Source organism: Protopterus annectens, chromosome 9.part0 (genome assembly GCF_019279795.1).
Source record: "Protopterus annectens isolate FY-2018-M chromosome 9.part0, PAN1.0, whole genome shotgun sequence".
Lineage (NCBI taxonomy): Eukaryota > Metazoa > Chordata > Ceratodontiformes > Protopteridae > Protopterus > Protopterus annectens.
In genome coordinates this window covers 228,830,682-228,853,194 of record NC_056743.1, presented here as the reverse complement: position 1 = coordinate 228,853,194, position 22,513 = coordinate 228,830,682, and the positions used below count along the sequence as shown (strand labels likewise).

Sequence of the window (22,513 nt, the reverse complement as noted above, 5' to 3'; positions counted from 1 at the left end):
CTTGATGTACTGGAAAATATTAGTGTTCAACCAAACACCCTAATAATGGGCGACTTCAACTACCCCACCATTAACTGGGAAAACTACTCGTGTAACAACTCCTTAGCTCAACGCTTTCTGGAATTCATAAACTTCAATGCCCTATATCAACTTATCCACACCCCCACCAGGGGCAACAATATCCTAGACCTAGTCATTACCAACATGAGTGACCGGTGTTCCACACCTGAAGTCAACTCCTCGTTGGTCCGATCAGACCATAAGCTTATCACTCTTGATATCCACACCCCGCTCCCACCCCCCCATTAAGGAAACCATAGTAAAAAATTTCTCCAAAGCCAACTTCATGCTTCTTAAGACAGAAGTGGTGAACTTCATGACACCCATGCAGATGGACAATACAGTTATGACTGCTGAATCCTACACAAATGCACTCTATAAGCACTTACACGAGTGCATGGATCGTGCTACCCTAAACAGAACCAAGACGCTATCCTCCAAAAAAAGGAAGCCAATCTGGTGGTCCCCTGCCATAAACAAACTGTACAACAGAAGGAAGAAACTATTGCAAAAGAGAGTAAAATCCCATGAGTGAAGGAGCTCCCTGGTCAGCCTCAGTAAGAAGCTGAGATCCCTTATAAGATCCTCCAAAGCTAGCTACGAAAACAAAATCGCCACTAAATCCAAGGAAAACCACAAAGCATCCTATAGCTATGTCAAGAATCTAGATGGCAACGCCCAGATCTGCTCTGAGTTACAGCACAAAGGCACGAAAATTACAGAGCCAACTGATTCTGCCAACATCCTGGCAGATCGGTTCAGTGCTAACTTTACCCCCCTCTCACCCCCTAAAGGGCCCATATCTATACAGGAAGAATGCTAAGTCCCTGTAATCACAACTATGCAAGTAAAAGCTGCACTCTCTAAAGCCAAAAACACAGCATCCATGGGACTGGACAACATCCCAGACTGCGTTTTAGACGTACTTCAGAACAAACTGGCTCCCCACTCAAGCACCATGTTCAATAATAGCCTTGCATCAGGCTTTGTGCCCACTGAATGGCGCACAGCAACAGTTATCCCACTCCACAAAGGGGGAGCCACCACTGATCCCGGGAACTATCGACTTATTAGCCTGATGAGCCTGGTCTGCAAAGCCATGGAACGTACCATCATGGAACTCGTAAACAAAGACATTGGTAACCGCCAAACTCTGGATCCCACCCAGTTCGGGTTTGTGAAAGGCAGATCATAGGTTCATAGGTTCATACTAGGCTATCTGCCCTAGGGCATTTATAAGCCTAGCCAGAATCTGTTTGGCTTTCGCCACCCATTTTAAATTTATTTTGCTATGCCCTTTTCGAGGTTAGTATACTGTGCCTCTGTCTAACAGTGACACAGAAGTGATACCCAGGGTAAACCTACGATCTCCCATCCACTCATCAAGATTCCTCTTGAAGAGAGTCAATGAGGGACTCTGCCTAACCTGGACTGGGATTTTATTCCAGAGTGAAAGGAGCCTCTGGGTTATGAATCTGTCCCTCCAGCATGTCCTATTTATTTCAGTGCTGAGGTTCAAGTCTCTCGAGCGCGTAGCTCGATGGGATTTGGATTTTCTGAGGTGCAGCATGTCCATTAATTCCGGGTTGGACATGGCTTTATACGTCAGGCACAGATCGCCTCTGAACAGGCGGTATGCCACTGAGCAGAGCTGGAGTTTCTTTAACCGGGCAGCATATGGCATCTGTTTGAGCCCTTTGATCCTCTTGGTGGGGTACTTTTGGGGTCTTTCCAGTTGCTGCAGGTGTCTGGTAAGGTACATCCCAAAAGTGGCATTGTACTCAATTATGGGCCTGATGAGGGATGAGTAAATAGGCACGATGACCTCCCCTGATCTAGATGTGAATCCCTTCATGATTAGGTGGGCTATATAAAATGTTTTTCTAACCACTTTGGCCACGTGGTTGTCAAATGAGAGATTGCTATCAACTTGGGTCCCCAGGTCCCTAATTACTTCTTCTGTACTTAATGGATTACCACCTATGTGGTAATTTGTGGGCACTTTGTTTTTGCCAAAGGGATGACTATACACTTTTTGGCATTTAGCTTGAGGCCATGGCTCTGGCACCAGTTGTCTGTTTCTATGAGGCCCTTTTGGAGGATGCTTGTGTCGGCTGGAGAGTCAATTATGGCGCCCAGTTTGCAGTCATCTGCGAACTTGGTCAGCCACAGTCCTTCCGTGTTGGCCTGTACCTCCGAGAAATATATACCGAACAAGAGAGGTCCCAGGACGGAGCCTTGTGGGACACCACTTGTAACTGGTTTGGAGTCTGACATGGCCCCAGCAATTCTAACAATGTGGGTTCTGTCCTTGAGCCAGTTTGCAATCCATCTAGTGACATAGGGGTTTATATTTAAGCTGGTGAGCTTATCTATAATGCCCGAGTGGGGTATTGTATCGAAGGCTTTTGCGAGGTCCAGGTAGGCTGTGTGGATCACCTTTCCCTCGTCAATGGCCTTGGTGACTGTTTCAAAGAAATCAACCAGGTTTAAGAGGCAGGATCTGCCCTTAACAAAGCCGAACTGGGTAGGATCCAGTGTCTGTAGGTCCCCAATATCTTTATTTATGAGGTCCATGATGATCCTTTCCATAGCTTTGCAGACCAAGCTAGTCAGGCTTATGGGGCGATAGTTTCCAGGATCCGTTGAGGCACCACCTTTATGGAGAGGGACCACTGTTGCTGTACACCACTCTTTGGGCACATATCCTGTAGTAAGGCTGAGATTGAACAGTAGTTTTATGTTTGGGTTTAGCTCTTCTTGGGAGTTCATGTAGGATGCAGCCCGGGACACCGTCTGGTCCCATTGATGCTGTGTTTTTGCTTTGGACAGGCGGCTCTTACCTGAGCATCTGAGATGTCAGGGGCAGCACTCTGCTGGGATAGATATTTGCCCTTTTGGTGGGGGAAGTTTGCGCTGAACCTGTCAGCTAGGATGTTAGCAATGTCTGTGGGTTCAGTGTATTTTTTGTCATTTTGGACTAATTCTGAGCATATCTGGGAATTACCACCCAGGTTCCTAACATAACTAAAGAAAGCCTTGTGATTATCCTTAGTGTCCTGTGCAATTTTTCTCTCGAAGCTGGCCTTAGACAATTTTATGAGTGCCCGTAGTTTTTTGCTAATACTGATCAGTGATGCCTTCCCTTTTTGGGATTTTGCTCTATCATTTAGTAGCTTTTAGTAGCTTCCTCCTTCTATTATATAGTTTGTTTATGGCTGGGGTCCACCAGACAGGACGTCTGCCTTTGGAGGACTGGGTCTTGGTTTTATTTGGGATCGCATGATCCATGCATTCCTGAAGGTGTTCATAGAATGCGTTTATAAAGGATTCTGCGGTCTGGGCCATATTTTCCACAGGCCCGGGGGCTTTGAAGGATTCCACCTCGGTTTTGAGGAGTGTGAAATTTGCTTTAGAAGTTTTTCACTGTGGTTTTCTGGGCAGGGGTGGGGTCGGGATGTGAATATCCAGTGAGATTAGTTTATGGTCTGATCTTACCAGTGAGGGATACACTTCTGGTCTGGAGCATAGAGTCCCCATGTTGGTGATGATCAGGTCCAGTATGTTTTCCCCTCTTGTGGGAGTGGTAACAAGTTGTTCCCTAGCATTTGAGTTTATAAATTCTAGGAACCTTTGGGCTAGGGTGTTGGAGCTAGAGTAATGCTCCCAGTCTATGTTTGGGTAGTTGAAGTCACCCAATATAATGGTGTTTGGAGAGACCTTCATATTTTCCAGTGTTCTCAGAAAGGCCGAGTGGGGTTCCTGGGTTTGGGAGGGTGGTCTGTAGCAGGCTATAAACTGGAAGGCAGTTTTACCCACTGTTAGTTGCACATGGATAGTCTCTGATGCTTAGGTTTGCCACCAACCTGGAGGTGTGGGTATCTTTGATGAATATCGATACTCCCCCTCCTTTTGTGGTTCGGTCCAAGTTTTGGGACCGAAAAGCATGGTATGAGGTATAACCTGGTAGTGCTGGGGTGCTCTCGGGAGCCCTGAACCAGGTTTCTGTTACTGCACAGATATCGATGTTCTCCATGCTAAGGAGACATTCCTCCTTAGGTTCTTCATGCCTCCTGAACCTGATCGACTTCTTTGAGGCAGTCATCAAAGCCGTGGATGAGGATAAGGTGGTTCACACAGCCTATCTTGACCTCGCCAAGGCTTTCAACACCATCCCCCATTCCGGAATTATAGCTAAACTCACTAAACTAGGTATAAATCCCTACGTCACAAGATGGGTTGCCAACTGGCTCACTGACAGAACCCACACTGTAAAAGTTGCAGACTCCAAATCTGACCTCAAGGCAGTGACAAGTGGAGTGCCATAGGGTTCCGTCCTGGGACCTCTCCTGTTTGGTATCTACTTCCCTGAAGTACAGGCTAACACAGAAGACCTCTGGCTGACGAAGTTCGCAGATGACTGCAAACTAGGAGCCATAGTCAAGTCCCCAAATGATGTGGGCATCCTACAGAAGGGCCTCACTGAGACAGATGCCTTGTGCCAGAGCCATGGCCTCAAGCTCAATGCCAAAAAGTGCAGTGTCATCCTCTTTGGTAAAAACTCTGTACCCATGAACTACCACATAGGCAGCAATCTACTTAACACCGAATGCGTGATAAGAGACTTTGGGACCCAGGTGGACAGTATTCTTTCCTTTGATAGTCACATCACCACAGTAGTCAGAAAGTCCTTCTATGTGGTACACCTCATCATAAAAGGGTTCTCATCCAGGAAAAAAAGAGGTCATTGCTCCCCATTACTAGTCACTCATTAGACCCATTATAGACTACAACGCCCCTTTTGGAATGTACCTCACAAGACATCTGCAGCAGCTGAAAAGGCCACAGAAGTACCTCAAACAAATTGCCTACACTGACCGCCTAAAGAAACTCCAGCTTTACTCCGTAGCATATCGCCTACTCCGAGGTGATCTCTGCCTAACATATAAAGCTATATCAAACCCAGAGCTTTTGGACATGCTACACCTAAAGAAATCCCAATGCCACCAAGCTACATGCTCTAGGGACCTAAACCTTGTCACCACAATAAACAGGACACGCTGGAGGGATAGATTCCTATCCCAGAGACTTCCTATACTCTGGAACAAGCTACGCATCTACGTCAAGCAAAGTTCTTCATTAGCACTCTTCAAGAAAAATCTTGATGAGTGGATGGGAAATAGGAAATACAACCCGGGGATCACTTCTGTGTCTCTGCTGGACAGTGGCACAGGAAAATAACTTTCTTGGGTGGTGTAAGCTATAGTACCTTGCTGGCTAGGCTTACGTAGGCCCTTGGGCCAATAGCCTAGTACCTACCTATGAACCTAATTCTCAGTGTGCCTTCCAGTTAACCCAACCAAAGACCCATCTGCCAGACTTGATAACAGCTCTGGTGAATGCAAGACATGCCATGGCACTTATCGGAGAAAAAAAAAAGGGAAGTTCTCCAGTGCCATGGCTAAATTTCCCTTAGTCTGAATACCATCCTTGGGTCTCCCCTGAAAAGAGGGGGTTGAATTAACAGCACTAACCCAGTCAGTGTGTAAATAAAAATCTGGGGAAAGAAAAACAGAGATGCAAGATATTGGGAACAGTTGTTAAAAGGGAAGGAAATAAGAAACTAAGTAGACGCTATAAACACATTTAACTTACAAGAGAGAGAAAAATGATCCGAGAAAGCATACTGAATATCAAACTAAACTGGCTGTACTGGATTTTAGAAAAAAATAACAGATACTGCAGTTAGAAAAAAGCTTTAAGAAAAGCACAAAAGATAAAGACAGAGTTGAAGACTCAATATAGTACAAAACCAAGGCAGGACTGGAGTGACATACTGGGGAAACATTTTATTAAAAAGGAATAGAATGAGGTGTATTTGGCTCCTAGACATGCAACAAATTAAAAAAAATTTTTAGAATAATTGCTTGGAAGTGTTCGCACAGATACTTTCACAGAGACAAGAAGTAGCTGGGGATGTGATGATTTAGAAAGAGGATCTTGGAAGCACATATTTTGGGATTGCTCTGAACTTCAACAATGCTTCCTATAATTAAAAAAAAAAAAAAAAAAAAAAGAAAAACTTTAATTCAAGTAATAATATTGTAAAGGAAATAAAACAACTGGAAGTGGGATCTTTATAAAAGGGGCAGAACAAATTATATAGAAATAAATGGAATTTGTGGGAACAATACATGCAAAATAATCTTCAGTAGGAAGAAGAGTGAGGTTTAATACAAGGTAAGAACTGAGCAATTCATGCAATGCTGGAGTGAATAACAGTTAAGAAAAGAAAAGAAAAAAATGTTTAATGTAAAATACATGAAAATGACAAATGTTAATATGGTTTGTTTTCTTTTCTATGATGTATGTGTAGATGTCTTAAGTGATAGTTTAATAAAAGTATTTAAAAATAATAGGACAGAAACATGGAGGCACAACTTTTTCAATAATGTAAATAAGTGTTAATTCCAAGCAATGATGAAGAAATGTCAACTACGTAATGGCTGTAACACCACACAGAAAGTTGTGGTTAGGGTGTTCACAATAAGAAAAAAAGAAGACAGACAGTAGTTCAATAAGTTGCACTGTATTTCTTTTGTATCCACTGTATAAAGCTTGATCTTACTTCTTCTTCTTCTTTCGGCTGCTACAGTTAGGGGTCGCCACAGCAGATCAACTGTTTCCATTTCTTCCTGTCCTCTGCATCTTGCTCTGTCACACCAACCACCTGCATGTACTCTCTCACCATATCCATAAACCTTATCTTAGGCCTTCCTGTTTTCCTGTTACCTGGCAGCTTTATCCTTAGCATCTTTTTCCCAATATACTCTGCATCCCTCCTCAGCACATGTCCACACCAACGTAATCTTGCCTCTCTGGCTTTGTCTCCAAACCTTCCAACCTGGGCTGACCCTCTAATATACTTATTCCTAATCCTGTCCACCCTTGTCACACCCAGTGCAAATCTTAACATCTTCAACTCTGCCACGTCAAGCTCTGACTACTGCCTTTTTGTCAATACCACTGACTCCAAACCATATAACATAGCTGGTCTCACTACCCTCTTGTAGACTTTCCCTTTCACTCTTACTGGTATTTGTCTGTCACAAATCACTCCTGACACTCTTCTCCACCCACTCCATCCTGCCTGTACCCTCTTCTTCACCTCTCTTCCACACTCCCCATTACTCTGAACTGTTGATCCCAAGTATTTAAACTCATCCACCTTCGCCACCTCTACTCCCTGCATCCCCACCATTCCTCTATCCTCCCTCTCATTCACATACATATTCTGTCGGAGTCCTGCTGACCTTCATTCCTCTTCTCTCTAGAGCATATCTCCACCTCTCCAGGGTCTCCTCCACCTGTCCCTACTCGCACTACAGATCACAATGTCATCTGCAAACATCATAGTCCACGGGGACTCCTGTCTGATCTCGTCTGTCAACCTGTCCATCACCATTGCAAATAAGAAAGGGCTCAGAGCTGATCCTTGATGTAATCCCACCTCCACCTTAAACGCATCCGTCACTCCCACCGCAGACCTCACCGCTGTCACACTACCTTCGTACATATCCTGCACCACTCTTACATACTTCTCTGACAATCCCAACTTCCTCATACAGTACCACAACTCCTCTCTAGGCACCCTGTCATATGCTTTCTCTAAGTCCACAAAGACACAATGCAAGTCCTTCTGACCTTCTCTGTACTTCTCCATCAACACTCTCAGAGCAAACATTGCATCTGTAGTGCTCTTTCCTGGCATGAAACCATACTGCTGATCACTAATCATCACCTCCCTTCTTAACCTAGCTTCCACTACTCTTTCCCATAACTTCATGCTGTGACTGATCAATTTAATCTATCTGTAGTTACTGCAGCTCTGAACATCACCCTTATTCTTAAAAAATCTGTACCAAAACACTTTTTCTCCATTCCTCTGGCATCCTCTCACTTTCCACTATTTTATTAAACAATCTAGTTAAAAACTCCACTGCTATTTCACCTAAACACCTCCATGCTTCCACAGGTATGTCATCTGGACCAACAGCCTTCCCATTCTTCATCGTCTTCATAGCTATCCTTACTTCCTCCTTGCTAATCCACTGCACTTCATGATTCACTATCTCCACATCATCTAACCTTCTCTCCCTCTCGTCATTCATCAGTCCCTCAAAGTACTCTTTCCATCTGCTCAACACACTCTCCTTGCTTGTGAGTACATTTCCCTCATTATCCTTCATCACCCTTACCTGCTGCACATCTTTGCTAGCTTGGTCCCTCTGTCTACCCAATCGGTACAGGTCCTTTTCTCCCTCCTTAGTGTCCAACCTTTCATACAACTCTTCATACGCCTTTTCCTTAGCCTTTGCCACCTCTCTCTTTGCCATGCACCTCATCTCCTCATACTCTTGTCTACTTTATTCTTCTCTCTGACAATCCCACTTCTTCGCCAACCTCTTTCTCTGTATACTCTCCTGTACTTCTTCATTCCACCACCAGGTCTCCTTGTCCTCCTTCCTCTTTCCAGATGTCACAAGCAGCACTTTTCTAGCCATCTCTCTTACTAGCTCAGCTGTAGTTACCCAGCTATTCGGTAACTCTTCACTGTACAGCACCAAATAAAGTACTTTTAACACTATGTAGGCCCAACATTTCCAGAACATTCTGGTGAGCTTAGACCAAAGACATTTTCCCAATGACTGTGCCGCATGTCTAAGGGTGCATGGATTAACACAAACACACTGGGGACAACTGGGTACACTGTGTTCCCAGACCCAGGCAAAAAAGACACAGATTACGGAAATCCCTATGTTGAATTTGTTTTCTACAGTTGATACAGATGTTAATCTCAGCATCTGATTTCAATATAAGGTTTAACCAACAAGGCACTAATTTGTAAACTCTGGCTTCAAGGCAACATGATACACCGATGATGAAAAACATACTTCAGATACTCAAACTGCAGCCAGAAAGGTGAACCACAGATACCCTAACACTGATTAGGGAGGAATTCTGCCAAGTCTAGAGGGAGGAAGGTGAAAATTCTGGAATTATGAAGATCACTGGGCTTTTGCAGTGCGGAATCCCTGAAATTAGTACTGCAACAGTGTATTCCAAAGGACATATACAAGAGAGCATTTAGCAGAGTGGGGAGGCCAATACGGTTTCACAGTGGCTTGCTATAGTTATCTACTAAAATGAGTACTACACAATAATTCACTTCAAGTACACACAGCATTTCAAACAGGGGTACAGCACAAGGTGACAAAGTAGCCAGTGCCATCAAACAAAATGATCCCAAAACAATGGATGTTCTTCGTGTTTCACTGTTGCAGTCATCACATTTGTGTTATCTGCTTGCAGTAGCCCTCAGTCGGCCTGATTAACAAAGTCTTGGGTCCTGCATCGGTTGCCGTCTCTTCTTCCGTGACGTCAGGTCGTCACGGGTATAAAACATACAGCCGGTTCCATTACATCAGTCTTTCTTGCCATGCGGTGCCCGAAGCAGAAGCAGTTCGCAAGCGCTGGTCGGCAGACTCTTGAAATTTTCGTTTTCGAGTTTCAGAACCGAAGTCTTCAACTAAAAGCTAAGTACCTCGTTGGGGAAACTTTTTCTTACCCTAAACCGATGTCAGTAAAAGTAAACAATTGCATTACTTGTGGAAAGCAAATACCTCATAAAGATTTTAATTCGTACTGTATTCCTTGCCTAGGCCCTGATCACAACGTACTTCACTGTCGGTTTTGTGCCTTATTTAAACCACGAACAATCCGTCATCAGTATATATACGCTTCTAAATATTTCGGTGCTCGGTTCAATCATCCTGATAGGTCTTTGGTAAGCCATCCGACTACCGACATTCCGAAAAAACACAAAGATAAAGACAGAGACAGGCCACCTAGGTCCAAAGCTGCCGACGATGCTTCTCCTAAACCAGTTGCCAGTTCGCCGGTACTCAGTAAGGTGCTTTCACAGCCCCTGATATCCGCTACTTCAGATTCGCCGGCCTCTATTGAGACCCAATCTGAGTCCAGTATGCCGTGAGATGCTTCAACTGTGGAACCTGCGGATGTCTGTACCTTAGATGAGTCTGGAGCCGCTGTGCAGGCACCAGCTTCTGAGCGTGTATTCATGCCTACTGACTTGCATATTAAACCGATGCCATCTTCTTCTTTAAGGCCTAAAACTCAAACCATGCCTAGAAAACTGACGCACAGACCGCATGGTCAGGCCTCTATGCCTAAAAAACAAATAAGAATGGCTGAAGACCTTATTACTTTAATCAGGGGAAGCCAGCCTTCCCCCTCTAAGAGACCTAGGACCGAGTATGCTTATGATACTTCTGAGCAGGATTCTAAATTTTCTGTTTCCTCTGATGACCAGTATTTACCCTAATCCAACTATGAGGATTCCGATGCTGAGGACTCTATTCCCTCTGCCCCCCCCCAGGAGATTTCCCTTTTGGTGAAACCTTGCATACTCTCAGGGAGCATTTTCATTGGGAAAGTCAGGATTTCTCTGATTCTAAAAAGAGGCTTAGGGATTTCTTACTTCTGCCCCAGCACAGGCCTTTAGCTATCCCCCCTGTACTAGACCATGTTCATGATGTCTTTTCGGAATCTAGTTGGCCCCTGACTCCTTACCTCCTGCTCCCAGAAAACCTGATAGATATTACAGCAGGGTCCCTGACTCTCAAAAGTTCCTTTTTAAAAATCCTACAACGGATCCTGAGACCATTTCACAGGGACCCAAGGGCATTAAAGCTACTACTGCCAAAAATCCTACCCCCTCTGATAGAGGCTCCAGGGTGCTAGATAGATGGGGTAAGAAGGTATACACTTCTGCAACTTTGGCCATTAAACTGCCAGTTTCATATGTTACAGTATCAGCAGCATATTATTGGATAGCTTAAACAGAAAATGATGTTGATTCCTGATTGTGCTGAAAATAAGGATTTACAGGATTTACTGCACTCAGCTGAACAAGTTGGAAAACATACTTTGCAATGTGGTTTTGATTCACTAGAGTCATCTTGTAGGGCTGCTGTAACTGGGTCTGTACTTAGAAGGCATGCTTGGCTTAAGGAGCAATCCTTGCCAGATCATGTTAAAGCTAAATTACTGGATGCTCCCTTAAACCAGGACCGCCTGTTTGGCAACAAGGCAGAAGACGTTCTTAAAAAGATGGAGGAAAAAGCTAAATCTATGCAAACTGTTAAAAGATATTTTACAAGTACAACCTCCAAGGTTTAGTAGGCATTGGCCTTCCAAAAATTGGTCCTTTCCTACCTCTTCCAGACCTTCTCAGTCCAAACCCAGATCCAGCAGAGCTACCAGGCTTCAGTCCCAGGGTCCTCACAGGAATAAGCAGTGGGGGGGCCTCCACTTCCAAATCTGGAAGTAATAAAACTCCCCCCTATAGTAAACTGTCTCAATGACTTATTTTTAAAACTTCCAAGCACTTCTCAACTGACTGTCCCTTTGGGGGGAAAGATTGCTCTTCACGCAAAGAAATGGGAACTCATTACCCAGGACAAATGGGTTTTAAATATAGTGTCCCAGGGATACAGATTTCACTTCCACACGTTACCAACACCAAGCGGGTGGCCAAATCTACCCCCAAATCAGTGGGCAGAGGCCCAAAAGCAAGTACTCTCTCTCTTAAGCATGGGAGCTATTTAATTGGTACCAGAAGAGGAAAAGAGACAAGGTTTTTACTTGAGACTTTTCCTGGTACCCAGAAAAGACAATTCATGGCATCCTATCCTGGACCTGTCTACTCTAAACACCTTTTTGGTGATTCCAAAATTCAAGATGCTGACTCTTCACCAGTTGCTCCCTATACTAGGTAAAGATACCTGGTTGGCAACACTAGACTTAAAGGAAGCATTCCTGCACATCCCAATCAGGGAATCTTGCAGAAGATACCTACGCTTCAAAGCAGGCTACACGCACTATCAGTTCTCTGCACTGCCCTTTGGCTTATCTACTGCGCCCAGGGTATTCACAAAGTGCCTAGTTCCAGTCATTGCATTTTGCAGGCAAAGAAATATTCAAATATACCCATACCTGAATGATTGTCTAACTCAGGACATACTTTTGAATCATCTGGCCTTTGTGCAAAGGGTTCTAACTTGTCTGTGGTACACAATAAATGAAAAGAAATCACACCTGGTACCTTGTCAACGAATTATATTCCTGGGTGCAAGCTTGAATACAACTTCCCAGATGGCTTTCCTTACGCCAGAGAAACAAAATTCATTTGACAACCTACTTCAAACAAGTGGCCACCAAAACCCTGCTATCTGCAAGGCAAATACTTCAAGCCTTGGGGTTCATGGTCTCCTGCATTCTTCTAATTCCATATGCAAGACTGCATATGAGGAAAAGTACAGTTTTGTACCTACCATAAATGTAGATGTTCGAGTGCTAATACAGCTGCAGTAATCACAGATGGGTTCTCTGCCATCAGGCGGTCCCTCGGTCGGCCGAATTCCAAAGTCTTGGTCCGGCGTCGGTTGACGTCACTTTCTCTTCTGACGTCAGTGAGGCCAGAGTATATAAGACACAGCCGACGCCATGTTCTTCAGTCTTTCTTGCCCCAGATGTCAGGTGCCCCCAGAAGGAAGGCAATACATAAATTATGCTTATATGCGTATACATGCAATGCAATATAATCCAAAATCAGTGGTTGCAAGCAAATAAACCATAGAAGGATAACCCAAGTCAGGTTGTATGAAGAGGTTGTTAGGCCCCATGCCTTTACCAAGTGGGGAAGGAGGGAGGGAAACCTGTACTGCAGCTGTATTAGCACTCGAACATCTACATTTATGGTAGGTACAAAACTGTACTATGTTCATCGTGCATACAGCTGCAGTAATCACAGATGGGTAGAGTCCCAAAGCTACGCACAGGGTGGTAGGTACTAGGAGGAACTGGGTTGAGCCAGAATGCCCTGCAAAACAGCAGTGGCAAAGCCTGCTCTTGTTCTGGAATATAAAGGCAGGTGGTAGCGTTTTGTGAAGGTATGTACAGAACTCCAAGTGGCTGCCTCCAGAATATCTTTGGTAGGAACTCCTCTGAGGAAGGCTGTAGAGGTAGCTGTGGCCCTGGTGGAGTGTGATCTGATACCTGTAGGAACAGATTTCCCATGATAGGAGTAACAAAACCGTATGCAGTGGCCTATCCACTTTGAAATAGTCTGCTTGGAAACTGGCTTCCCTTGAGCCCCTACAGCATAGGACACAAAGAGTTGTTCTGATTTCCTGAAGTACTTTGTTCTGTCCAAATAGTAACGTAGCTGCCTATGGATGTCTAAGGAATGTAGCAGCCTTTCCCCTTTGTTTTGAGGATTGGGGTAAAAGGTAGGAAGGTGTATGGCTTGATTTAAAGCTACCCTAGATACCACTTTAGGCATAAATGATGGGTTGATGAAGGAAACCCTGTCCTGATGGAAAATGAGAAAGGGCTGCACCGCCATGAGGGCCTGTAGTTCAAACTCTACGAGCTGAAGTGATAGCCAGAAGGAAGGCAGTTTTCCAGGACAAATATTGCAAATCTGTTGAGGCAGCTGGTTCAAAAGGAGGCAATGTTAATTTTTCTAGTATGTAATTAAGATCCCAGGCTGGTATTGGTTGTTTCCTTGGTGGTCTAATATTCTTAGCCCCTCTGAGGAACTGTCGTAAGAGTGGGTGAGAAAATAAAGGAGGATCCGTGTTCTATTCTGCAGAAATGGCTGAGGCATGGATTTTTATGGAAGAAAATGAAAGTCCACTGTTCAGCAGCTCAGCTAGATACTGTAATACCTGAGGCAAGTTCAGTTTTCTAGGGTCCTGGCCTTTTTTCGCATTCCAAGAACAAAACCGCTTCCATTTTGCGGAGTAAGCTTTTCTAGTAGATGGCCTTCTGGCCTCCAAAATGACATCCTGCACCTCCTTGGAGAGTAGGGTCTGTTGTGGTGTTAAGGAATTTTCCATGCAGCGAGATTGAGTGTTTTCAGCTGACTGTGGAGAGTTTTGTAGCTGTGCTGAGTCAGCAGAAGAGGCATTAGAGGCAGGGACCAGGGAGGAGTATGTGTTAGGCTCCTCAGCAATGGGTACCAGTGTTGCCTTGGCCAATCTGGAGCAATCAGTATCATCTTCGGTCTGTCTGCTCTTGCTTTCAAAAGTACCTTGGGCAGAAGAGGCAGAGGTGGGAATGCGTAAACTGTCCATGCTGTCCAACTGAATGAAAGGGCGTCCACTCTCCAGGTCTTTGGATGAAAGGTCCTCGAACAAAACTTTTCCAATTGATGATTCCTGTGAGAGGCAAAAAGATCTATGTCTGGCCTCCCCCACACTTGGGTTATTTCTGTAAACACCAGCGGATGTAACTTCCATTCGTGTGGGTCTGTCATATTTCTGCTTAATTTGTCTGCCAGCGTGTTTTCCAATCCTGGCAGGTACTGTGCTTGAAGTTCGATTTGCCATTCCACAGCCAAGTTCCAACAGGTCATGGCTAGTCTGCACAAGGGGTATGAATGTGTTCCTCCTTGTTTGTTTATGTACCACATTACTGTGGTGTTGTCTGTTCTTATCAGTAATTGTCCTGGATGCAGGAAGTCCTTGAAAACTGTAATTGCATTTATTACTGCTAGCATTTCTTTTTGATTGATGTGGAGGTGCTTTTCTTTTTGGGACCATTTGCCCTGGATGCACCTGTCCGTCATGTCGCCCCAAAGCGTAATCTGAGGCGTCTGTTGTGATAACTTGCTCTGCTTGAGGCTTGCAGAATGGGAGGCCTGTGTTTGCTTGACATGCTTGGGCCCACCATAGAAATTCCTTTTGCAAACATGGGATTATTGGTATTATTGTTTCCAAACTGTGACTGTGTTGAGACCATAGGTTTTTAGGTACCATTGAAGTTTCCTCATATGCAGCTTTGCACATGGGATTAAAAGAATGCAAGATGCCATGAATCCCAGAGCCTGCAGGATTTTCCTTGCAGTAAGCCTGGTACTTTTTGCTAGTATTTTGAAGTACTGAGATAGTTGCCCCTGTTTTTCTGGCGTAAGATAGGCCATCTGGGTGTTTGTGTCCAAGTTGGCACCCAGGAAAGTTATTTTCTGAGATGGTGTTAGCCTTGATTTCTCTTTGTTGATTGTGTATCCCAGAGCATGCAGTAGCCGTGTCACATATGCCAGATATTCCAGAAGTATGTGTTTGCTGTCCGCTTGGATCAGGCAGTCGTCCAAATAAGGGTAAATTTGTATCCCTTGAAGTCTGCAGTAGGCAATCACTGATGCCAGGCACTTTGTGAATACTCTGGGCGCAGTAGATAAGCCAAAGGGCAATGCAGAGAATTGATAGTGGATTGAACCTGCAAGAAATCTGAGGTATCTTCTGCAGCTTTGTCTGATTGGGACATGCAGGTATGCCTCCTTGAGGTCCAATGTTACCAGCCAAAACTCCTTGCCCAGCATGGGAAGAAGTTGCTGTAATGTGAGCATCTTGAATTTTGTGCAGTAGAAATGTGTTTAGGATGGATAAGTCCAAAATGGGTCTCCAGTCGGTTCCTTTCCTTGGTACCAGAAAAAGTCTTGAATAAAAACCTTGACCTTGTTCGTGAGAAGGTACCTCTTGAATAGCTCTCATGCTTATGAGCTTTGAAATTTGTAGTTGTGCCTCTGCCCTTTGATTCTGTGGCAGGTTTGGCATGCCTCTCATTTTTGGAAGAGTGTGGAAATGAAATTTGTGCCTCTGTTTATAATGTCCAGGATCCATTTGTCTGTTGTGACAATATGCCAATTGGTTGCAAATAATGCTAGCTTTCCTCCCAAAGGTGCTGCCAGCTGAGACGTGCTTGGCATGGAAATGAGGGAGTCATTGGGTTTGCTTCCTGTATTGTTGTGCACTGTCCTCGCCACCTCTTGGTGCTGGAGTTTGCCATTGTCGCCTCTATATGATCCTTGTGATTGCCCTCTGCCCCTTGTGCGTCTGTATCTACCTCTTTGGGGCTTGTCAGTGGCTGGAAAGGACCAGTTTTTTGAAGGCCAATTTCTGCTAAAACGTGGTGGTTGGACCTGGAAAAAGGTTTTGACAGTTTGCATGGATTTGGCTTTTTCTTCCATTTTCCGTAGTATCTCCTCAGCATTAGTACCAAACAGCACATCCTTTTGTAAAGGAGCATCTAGAAGTTTAGCTTTCACATGATCAGGCAAGTTTTGTTCTCTAAGTCAAGCATGTCTGCGAATGATGGATCCCGTAGCAGCCGCTCTACTTGAAGCCTCTAGGGCATCATAACCACATTGTAAAGTGTGTTTACCCACTTGCTCTGCACTATGCATCATATCCTGTAACTCCTTTAAATCTGGTTGTTCAGGTTGAGACATTTTGTTCCTTAATTGTGATAACAGGAACTGTTGATATTTAAGCATATGAAACTGACAATTTAAGGCCCTCATGGCTAGGGTGGCCGAGGTATATACCTTTTTACCCCACCTTTATAAAGATCTTGATTCCCTTTCTGCAGGAAGTGGATTCTTGGCAGTGGAGGCCTTCAATCCCTTGGAGCCTTGTGAAATGGTTTCAGGGTCAGCATTATGGCTTTTGAAGAGAAATTGGTGAGAGCTGGGTACTCTGTAATACCTATCAGGTTTGACTGGTGCAGGAGGCAGAGAATCCGGGTTAAGGCAAGCCTCCGAATAGACATCATCAAGTATGTCCAAAACAGGGGGTATCGCCAGAGGTCTGTGTTGAGGTAACAAAAGAAATTCCCTAAGTCTTTTCTTGGAATCTGAAAAGTATTGGCCTTCCCAATGGAAGTGTTCCCTCAAGGTGTGCAAGGTTTCCCCAAAGGAAAAATCCTCAGGAGGGGATACAGAAGGGATGGACTGTTCTGCATCCGAATCCTCAAAAGGAAAGTAAGAGTGTTCCTCTGCATCAGAATGTTCTAATAAAATGGATCCCTGATCAGAAGAGGGGGAATCTTCCTCCACTCTGGGTCTCTTGTCTGGAGGGGGTTGAGAACCTCTGATAAGAGTAATTAAATCCTCAGCCATTTTAAGCATCTGTTTTTTAGGCATGGGACCTGGAGATGGGCCCTGTGCAACAGGCCTTGTGGGATGCCTAGCTGCTTTGGATTTAGTAAAGGCCTTAATTGAAAAAGAAGATGAGGGCCTAAAGACACCATGGGTGGAGGTGGACCTGTCCACATTAGTAGGCTCAACATTAGCAAAGGCTTCAGTGGTTGTAGTCTGGGAAAGGGCCGAGGTCCCAGCGGTCTCGGGTACAGAGGACACCGCCAAAGGAGTGTCGTCGATAGTCAGGGACTGCAAAGGCGTCTCGCTGAGAACCGGACCACGTGTAGCCTGTTTTGGCGTGGTGTCGGTCCTTTTCCTTGCGTTTTTTGGGCAAAATGGTAGTCGGAGTGTCCGACGACATTTTATAATCAAAAGCTTTACCAAAGTAGTGTTGGGCGAACTCCGCCCGTCGCTTAATAGTACGTTTATTGCAGGTAGCGAAGCGACAGCCCGAGGCGTGGTCTGGGCCCAAACAAGGTATGCAGAGGGAATGGAAATCCTTATGCGGTATTTGCTTCCCACAAGAAATACAATTATTAACTTTTTCTGACATCAGTCTGAGGCAAGAAAAGTTTCCCCAACAGGGTACTTAGCTTTAATGAAGACTTCGGTTTCCAAAATTTTCGTAATTCAGGAGCTGGCCGACCGGCACTTGCGAACTGCTTCTGCTTCGGGCACCGCGCGGCAAAAAAGACTGAAGAACATGGCGTCGGCTGTGTCTTATATACTCTGGCCTCACTGACGTCAGAAGAGAAAGCGACGACAACCGACGCCGGACCAAGACTTTGGAATTCGGCCGACCGAGGGACTGCCTGACGGCAGAGAACCCATCTGTGATTACTGCAGCTGTATGCACGATGAACATCTACAATGGTATCTAAAGAGCCTATAGTGTCAACATTCTCAGGATCCAGAAGCAATGATTCCTATCATACCTTGCCTACGCCTGGAGTACCTTTGGTGGGCAGGCGCCTGCCACCAAAACAAGCAACTACCATTCACACTACCCCCTGCCGCTCAAACCCTAACAACAGACCCACCAGACTATGCATGGGGGCTCACCTGGCAGGAAGTGCATTCAGGGCAAATGCACCTGCATATCAATCAAATAGAAATGTTAGCTGTACAGAATGCTCTGACAGCCTTCAAGGACCAGATTCTCCCAGAACAATTAATGGTAAAGACGGACAACACCACTGTTATGTGGTACATAAACAAGCAGGGGGATACACATTCTTACCCCCTCTGCAGACTAGCCATGGCATTGTGCAACACAGCCCTGAGCTACCAAATGCAGCTACAAGCTCAATTCCTGCCAGGAAAACTAAATACACTGGCAGACTAAGCAGAAACCTCATGGACCCACACGAGTGGAAACTGGAACCAAGGATTTTCAACCTGTTGACAAGTAAATGGGAGAGCCCAGAAACAGACTGTCTGCCTCCCCCAGAACTATCAATTGGACAAATTTTGCACAAGGATTCCCGACAAATAAGCTTGGAAAGTGGATGCTCTGCCCCTTCAGCTGGAAAAACCTATCAGTTTATGCCTTCCCTCTGCCTCTGCTCTCCAAAGTACTACTAAAGATCAAACAAGACAAACCAAGGACGATTTTGATTGCACCAGACTGGCCACGCCAACACTGGTACCCCCTCTTGTGCAGTGTGTCACTGTTGGCCTCATGGCACCTGCCTCAGACTCCTACACTATTGTCTCAGCAGAAGAACCAGATTCTGCACCCTCAGTTTCAAACACCAAACCTAGCAGCCTGGCTAATTACCTAATCTCTCCTTTACCATCCCTCAGTAAACCAGTGATGGATATCATTTTAGAGGCAAGGAGGCCTAGTACTAAAAAATCTTATGTTGAAAAATGGAAAAAATTCTGTGCCTGGAACCAGTCTCAAGGGATGAGTACAGCAGTGCCCAATTTACCTCAGATTTTATAATACTTAACTGAGATGCTTCACAAGGGCTTGTCTTTCTCCTCCATCAAAATTCACGCCTCAGCCATTTCAGCTCAGTATAACACAAAACCTCCTCTCTTCTCTCATCCACTGCTCAAGCATTAACTCAGAGGGGCCAAAAATGTACAACCACCCAGGAGAGCTCCAACTCCAGCCTAGGACCTTAATTATGTTTTGGAAAAACTCACTCTTTCTCCTTTCGCGCCAGCTGCTACTGCAGAGTTAAAATGTCTTTCTTGGAAAACAGCTTTCATTTTAGCAATCATTTCAGCAAGAAGGGTATCTGAATTACAGACCCTTATGGCAGTGGAGCCTTTCATCATCTTTCATGCGGTCATGGTGTCCCTCAGGAACAATCCCTCCTTCATGCCCAAGGTGGTATCCAGAGTGGCCCTTAAATCAGTCCATTCATTTGCCAACCTTCTTTCCTAATCCACAGAACAAAGGAGAATGGATACTGCACTCCTTAGATGTGCACAGACAACTTAGATTCTACTTGGACAGGACTAAACCTCAAAGGAAATCTGATCAACTGCTGGTGGCATTTGCTGCAGGGGCATAGGGGAAGGCTATTTCAAAGCAAACCATCTCCAAATGGATAGGCCATTACATTCATTTCTGCTACAAGCACCATGGAAAACCTATCCCACAGGGGATCAAACCCCACTCAACCAGGGCTGCATCTACCTCTACAGCCTTTCTCAGAGGCATCCCCACCAGGGACATTCTAGAAGCTGCTACCTGGAGTTCTGTACATACTTTCACCAAGCATTACCATCTGCCAATTTTCTCTAAATCCAGAGCTGGCTTTGCCAATGCAGTTTTGCAGGGCCTTATAGCTCGTCCTAATGCTATCTAAATTTCTCCTCCCATCCTTAGCTTTGGGAATCTATCCAAATGTGATGACTGCAACAGTGAAACACGAAGAACATAGTACAGTTGTGTACACTTACCATAAATGTAGATGTGAGTGTATTCACTGTTGGCAGTCCTGGTTACCCTCCTTCCAGCCCATTTTACTTTTTTTGGCTATACCTCTACTCTCCTTTACTATGCTCAAAAGCTTTTTGGTGTATTTGCTTTTTTGTTGGAGGTATAACCTTGTATATTTATATATTTAATTGCTTCCCATTAGGGGGGCACCTGACATCTGGGGCAAGAAAAACTGATGTAATGGCGTCGGCTGCATGTTTTATACCCCTGACTACCTGACGTCATGGAAGAAGGGACAGCAACCGACGCAGGACCCAAGACTTTGTTAATCAGGCCAACTGAGGGCTACTGCAAGCAGATAACCCAAATGTGATAACTGCAACAGTGAATACACTCGAACATCTACATTTATGGTAAGTGTACACAACTGTACTTTTCCAAGTTTCAGGAGGGGGAAAACACCAACATTTCTGTTCTTTAATGTGAGGCAGCTAATGTTAAAAAGCTTTATACCATATTCACATTCCCTACAGTTACTCTATTCTGCTGAACCTTAACTTCTTCAATGTTTGTTTACAATACATCTGGTTTTGTGTACTTAATAAAAGTTAGTCCTTTGATATAGTAAACATTTTTCCATTCACATTTAAACACAGCAGCAGTACACACATGATTAAAAGTCAAGATTAGCGCATACAGACTTAAATTGCAATACTTAAGTCATTAATACCTTAATGGCTGTCGGAGCACTGGACAGTGTAACTAATGTCCCTGCTGCTTCATATTTCACTGCAGGACTGGATGACTGAAGCAAATTGTAGATGCAGCGAATAAAGCGAGCTCTTTCTGTCGGGTTGGCATGACAAACCTAAATTTTAAATAAAAACAAGTTAACCCAGATAATGATTGTTGTAATCTTAAATGAAAAAGACAAAACAGTTCTTTCAAACTTGCCATTCTGGAAAACTCAATATCAACGCACACGAAAGCTGGTTCATGTGCTCCAAACAAAAATGTAATACAATGATGACAACCCCTTGCAAATATCTTCAAAACACAATATGGGCTAACATATTACTTATCACATTGTTAACTGAAAAGAATGAATAAAGTTTATCTATCACCACCAAGGCGCAACTACAAAATAATCCACATCCTGCATCATATGTACTAAGCATTAAATACTTTCAAGATAATCAGGGAGAGAAGTGGGAGATGTGTGTTAATTTTACAAAATTAAAATTATTCAGAACAACCCTAACAATCTCTAGTTCTAGTATCCATTCAAACAAGGAACAACATGCAAAATACACAACAGTAAAAAAGACAAAGCAATATACATATTTTTGGTCTACATGGAAATTGCACTGCTACATATCATAACAATGTGGCAGATATGAACAACTGGTGATTTAAAACAGATTTCGCCCGCCCCCTGCCAAAAAATTAATCTCTACAACCCCAGTCTCCAAATACAGTGGATGTAAAAAGTGTACACACCCCTGTTAAAATGTCAAGTTTTTGTGATATAAAAAAACGAGACCACAATAAATAATTTCAAAACTTTTCCCACCTTTCATGTGACCTATTAACCTGCACAATTCAATTGAAAACAAACAAATCTGTTAGGGAAAAAATATAAACAATAAAAAACGTACAATAAGCTGGTCGTATAAGTGTGCACACCCTTAAACTAATACTTTGTTGTAGCATCATTTGAATTAATTACAGCATTCAGTATTCTTGGGTACACACCTGCCATGAATTAAAGAGACTCTGATTAACCCCAAATAAAGTTCAGCTGTCGTAGTAAGATTTTACTGTCATATACTCATTTGCCTGCTACAGAAAAATCCATGGTTCGCAGAGAGCTTACAAAGCATCAAAGGGATCTCATTGTTGAAAGGAATCAGTCAGGAGAAGGGTACAAAAAAATTTCCAAAGCACTGGATATACCATGGAACACAGTGAAGACAGTCATCAAAACGTGGAGAAAATATGGGACAACAGTGACGCTGCAAAGAACTGGATGTCCCTCAAAAATTGATGAAAAGACAAGATGAAAACTAAACTGGTCAGGGAGGCTGCCAAGAGACCTACAGCAACACTGAAGGAGCTGCAGAAATTTCTGGCAAGTACTGGTTGTGTACTACATGTGACAACAATCTCTCATATTCTCCATATGTCTGGCCTATGGGGTAGGGTTGCAAGATGGAAGCCTTTTCTTACACAGAAAAACATCCAGGCCCGGTTAAAATTTGTGAAACAATACATCAAGTCTCCCAAAGGCATGTGGGAAAATGTGTTATGGTCCAATGAGACCAAGGTTGAACTTTTTTTTGGGCCACAATTCCAAAAGGTAGGTCTGGCGCAAAAACAATACTTCGCATCACTAAAAGAACACCATCTCAACGGTGAAGCATGGTAGTGGCAGTATCATGCTTTGGGGTTGCTTTTCTTCAGCTGGAACTGGGGTTTAGTCAAGA

General features: G+C 44.1%; 1 protein-coding gene across 2 annotated transcripts in view; it reads right to left on the bottom strand.

The window, feature by feature from the left end:
* COPB1 (COPI coat complex subunit beta 1) overlaps positions 1-22,513 on the bottom strand; it is a 721,336-nt gene that overhangs the window by 497,874 nt on the left and 200,949 nt on the right. For both annotated transcript variants that reach the window (XM_044082795.1, XM_044082796.1), the window contains exon 7: positions 20,758-20,895. In XM_044082795.1, the coding sequence (XP_043938730.1) occupies positions 20,758-20,895 (138 nt within the window). The remainder of the gene's footprint in view (positions 1-20,757; positions 20,896-22,513) is intronic.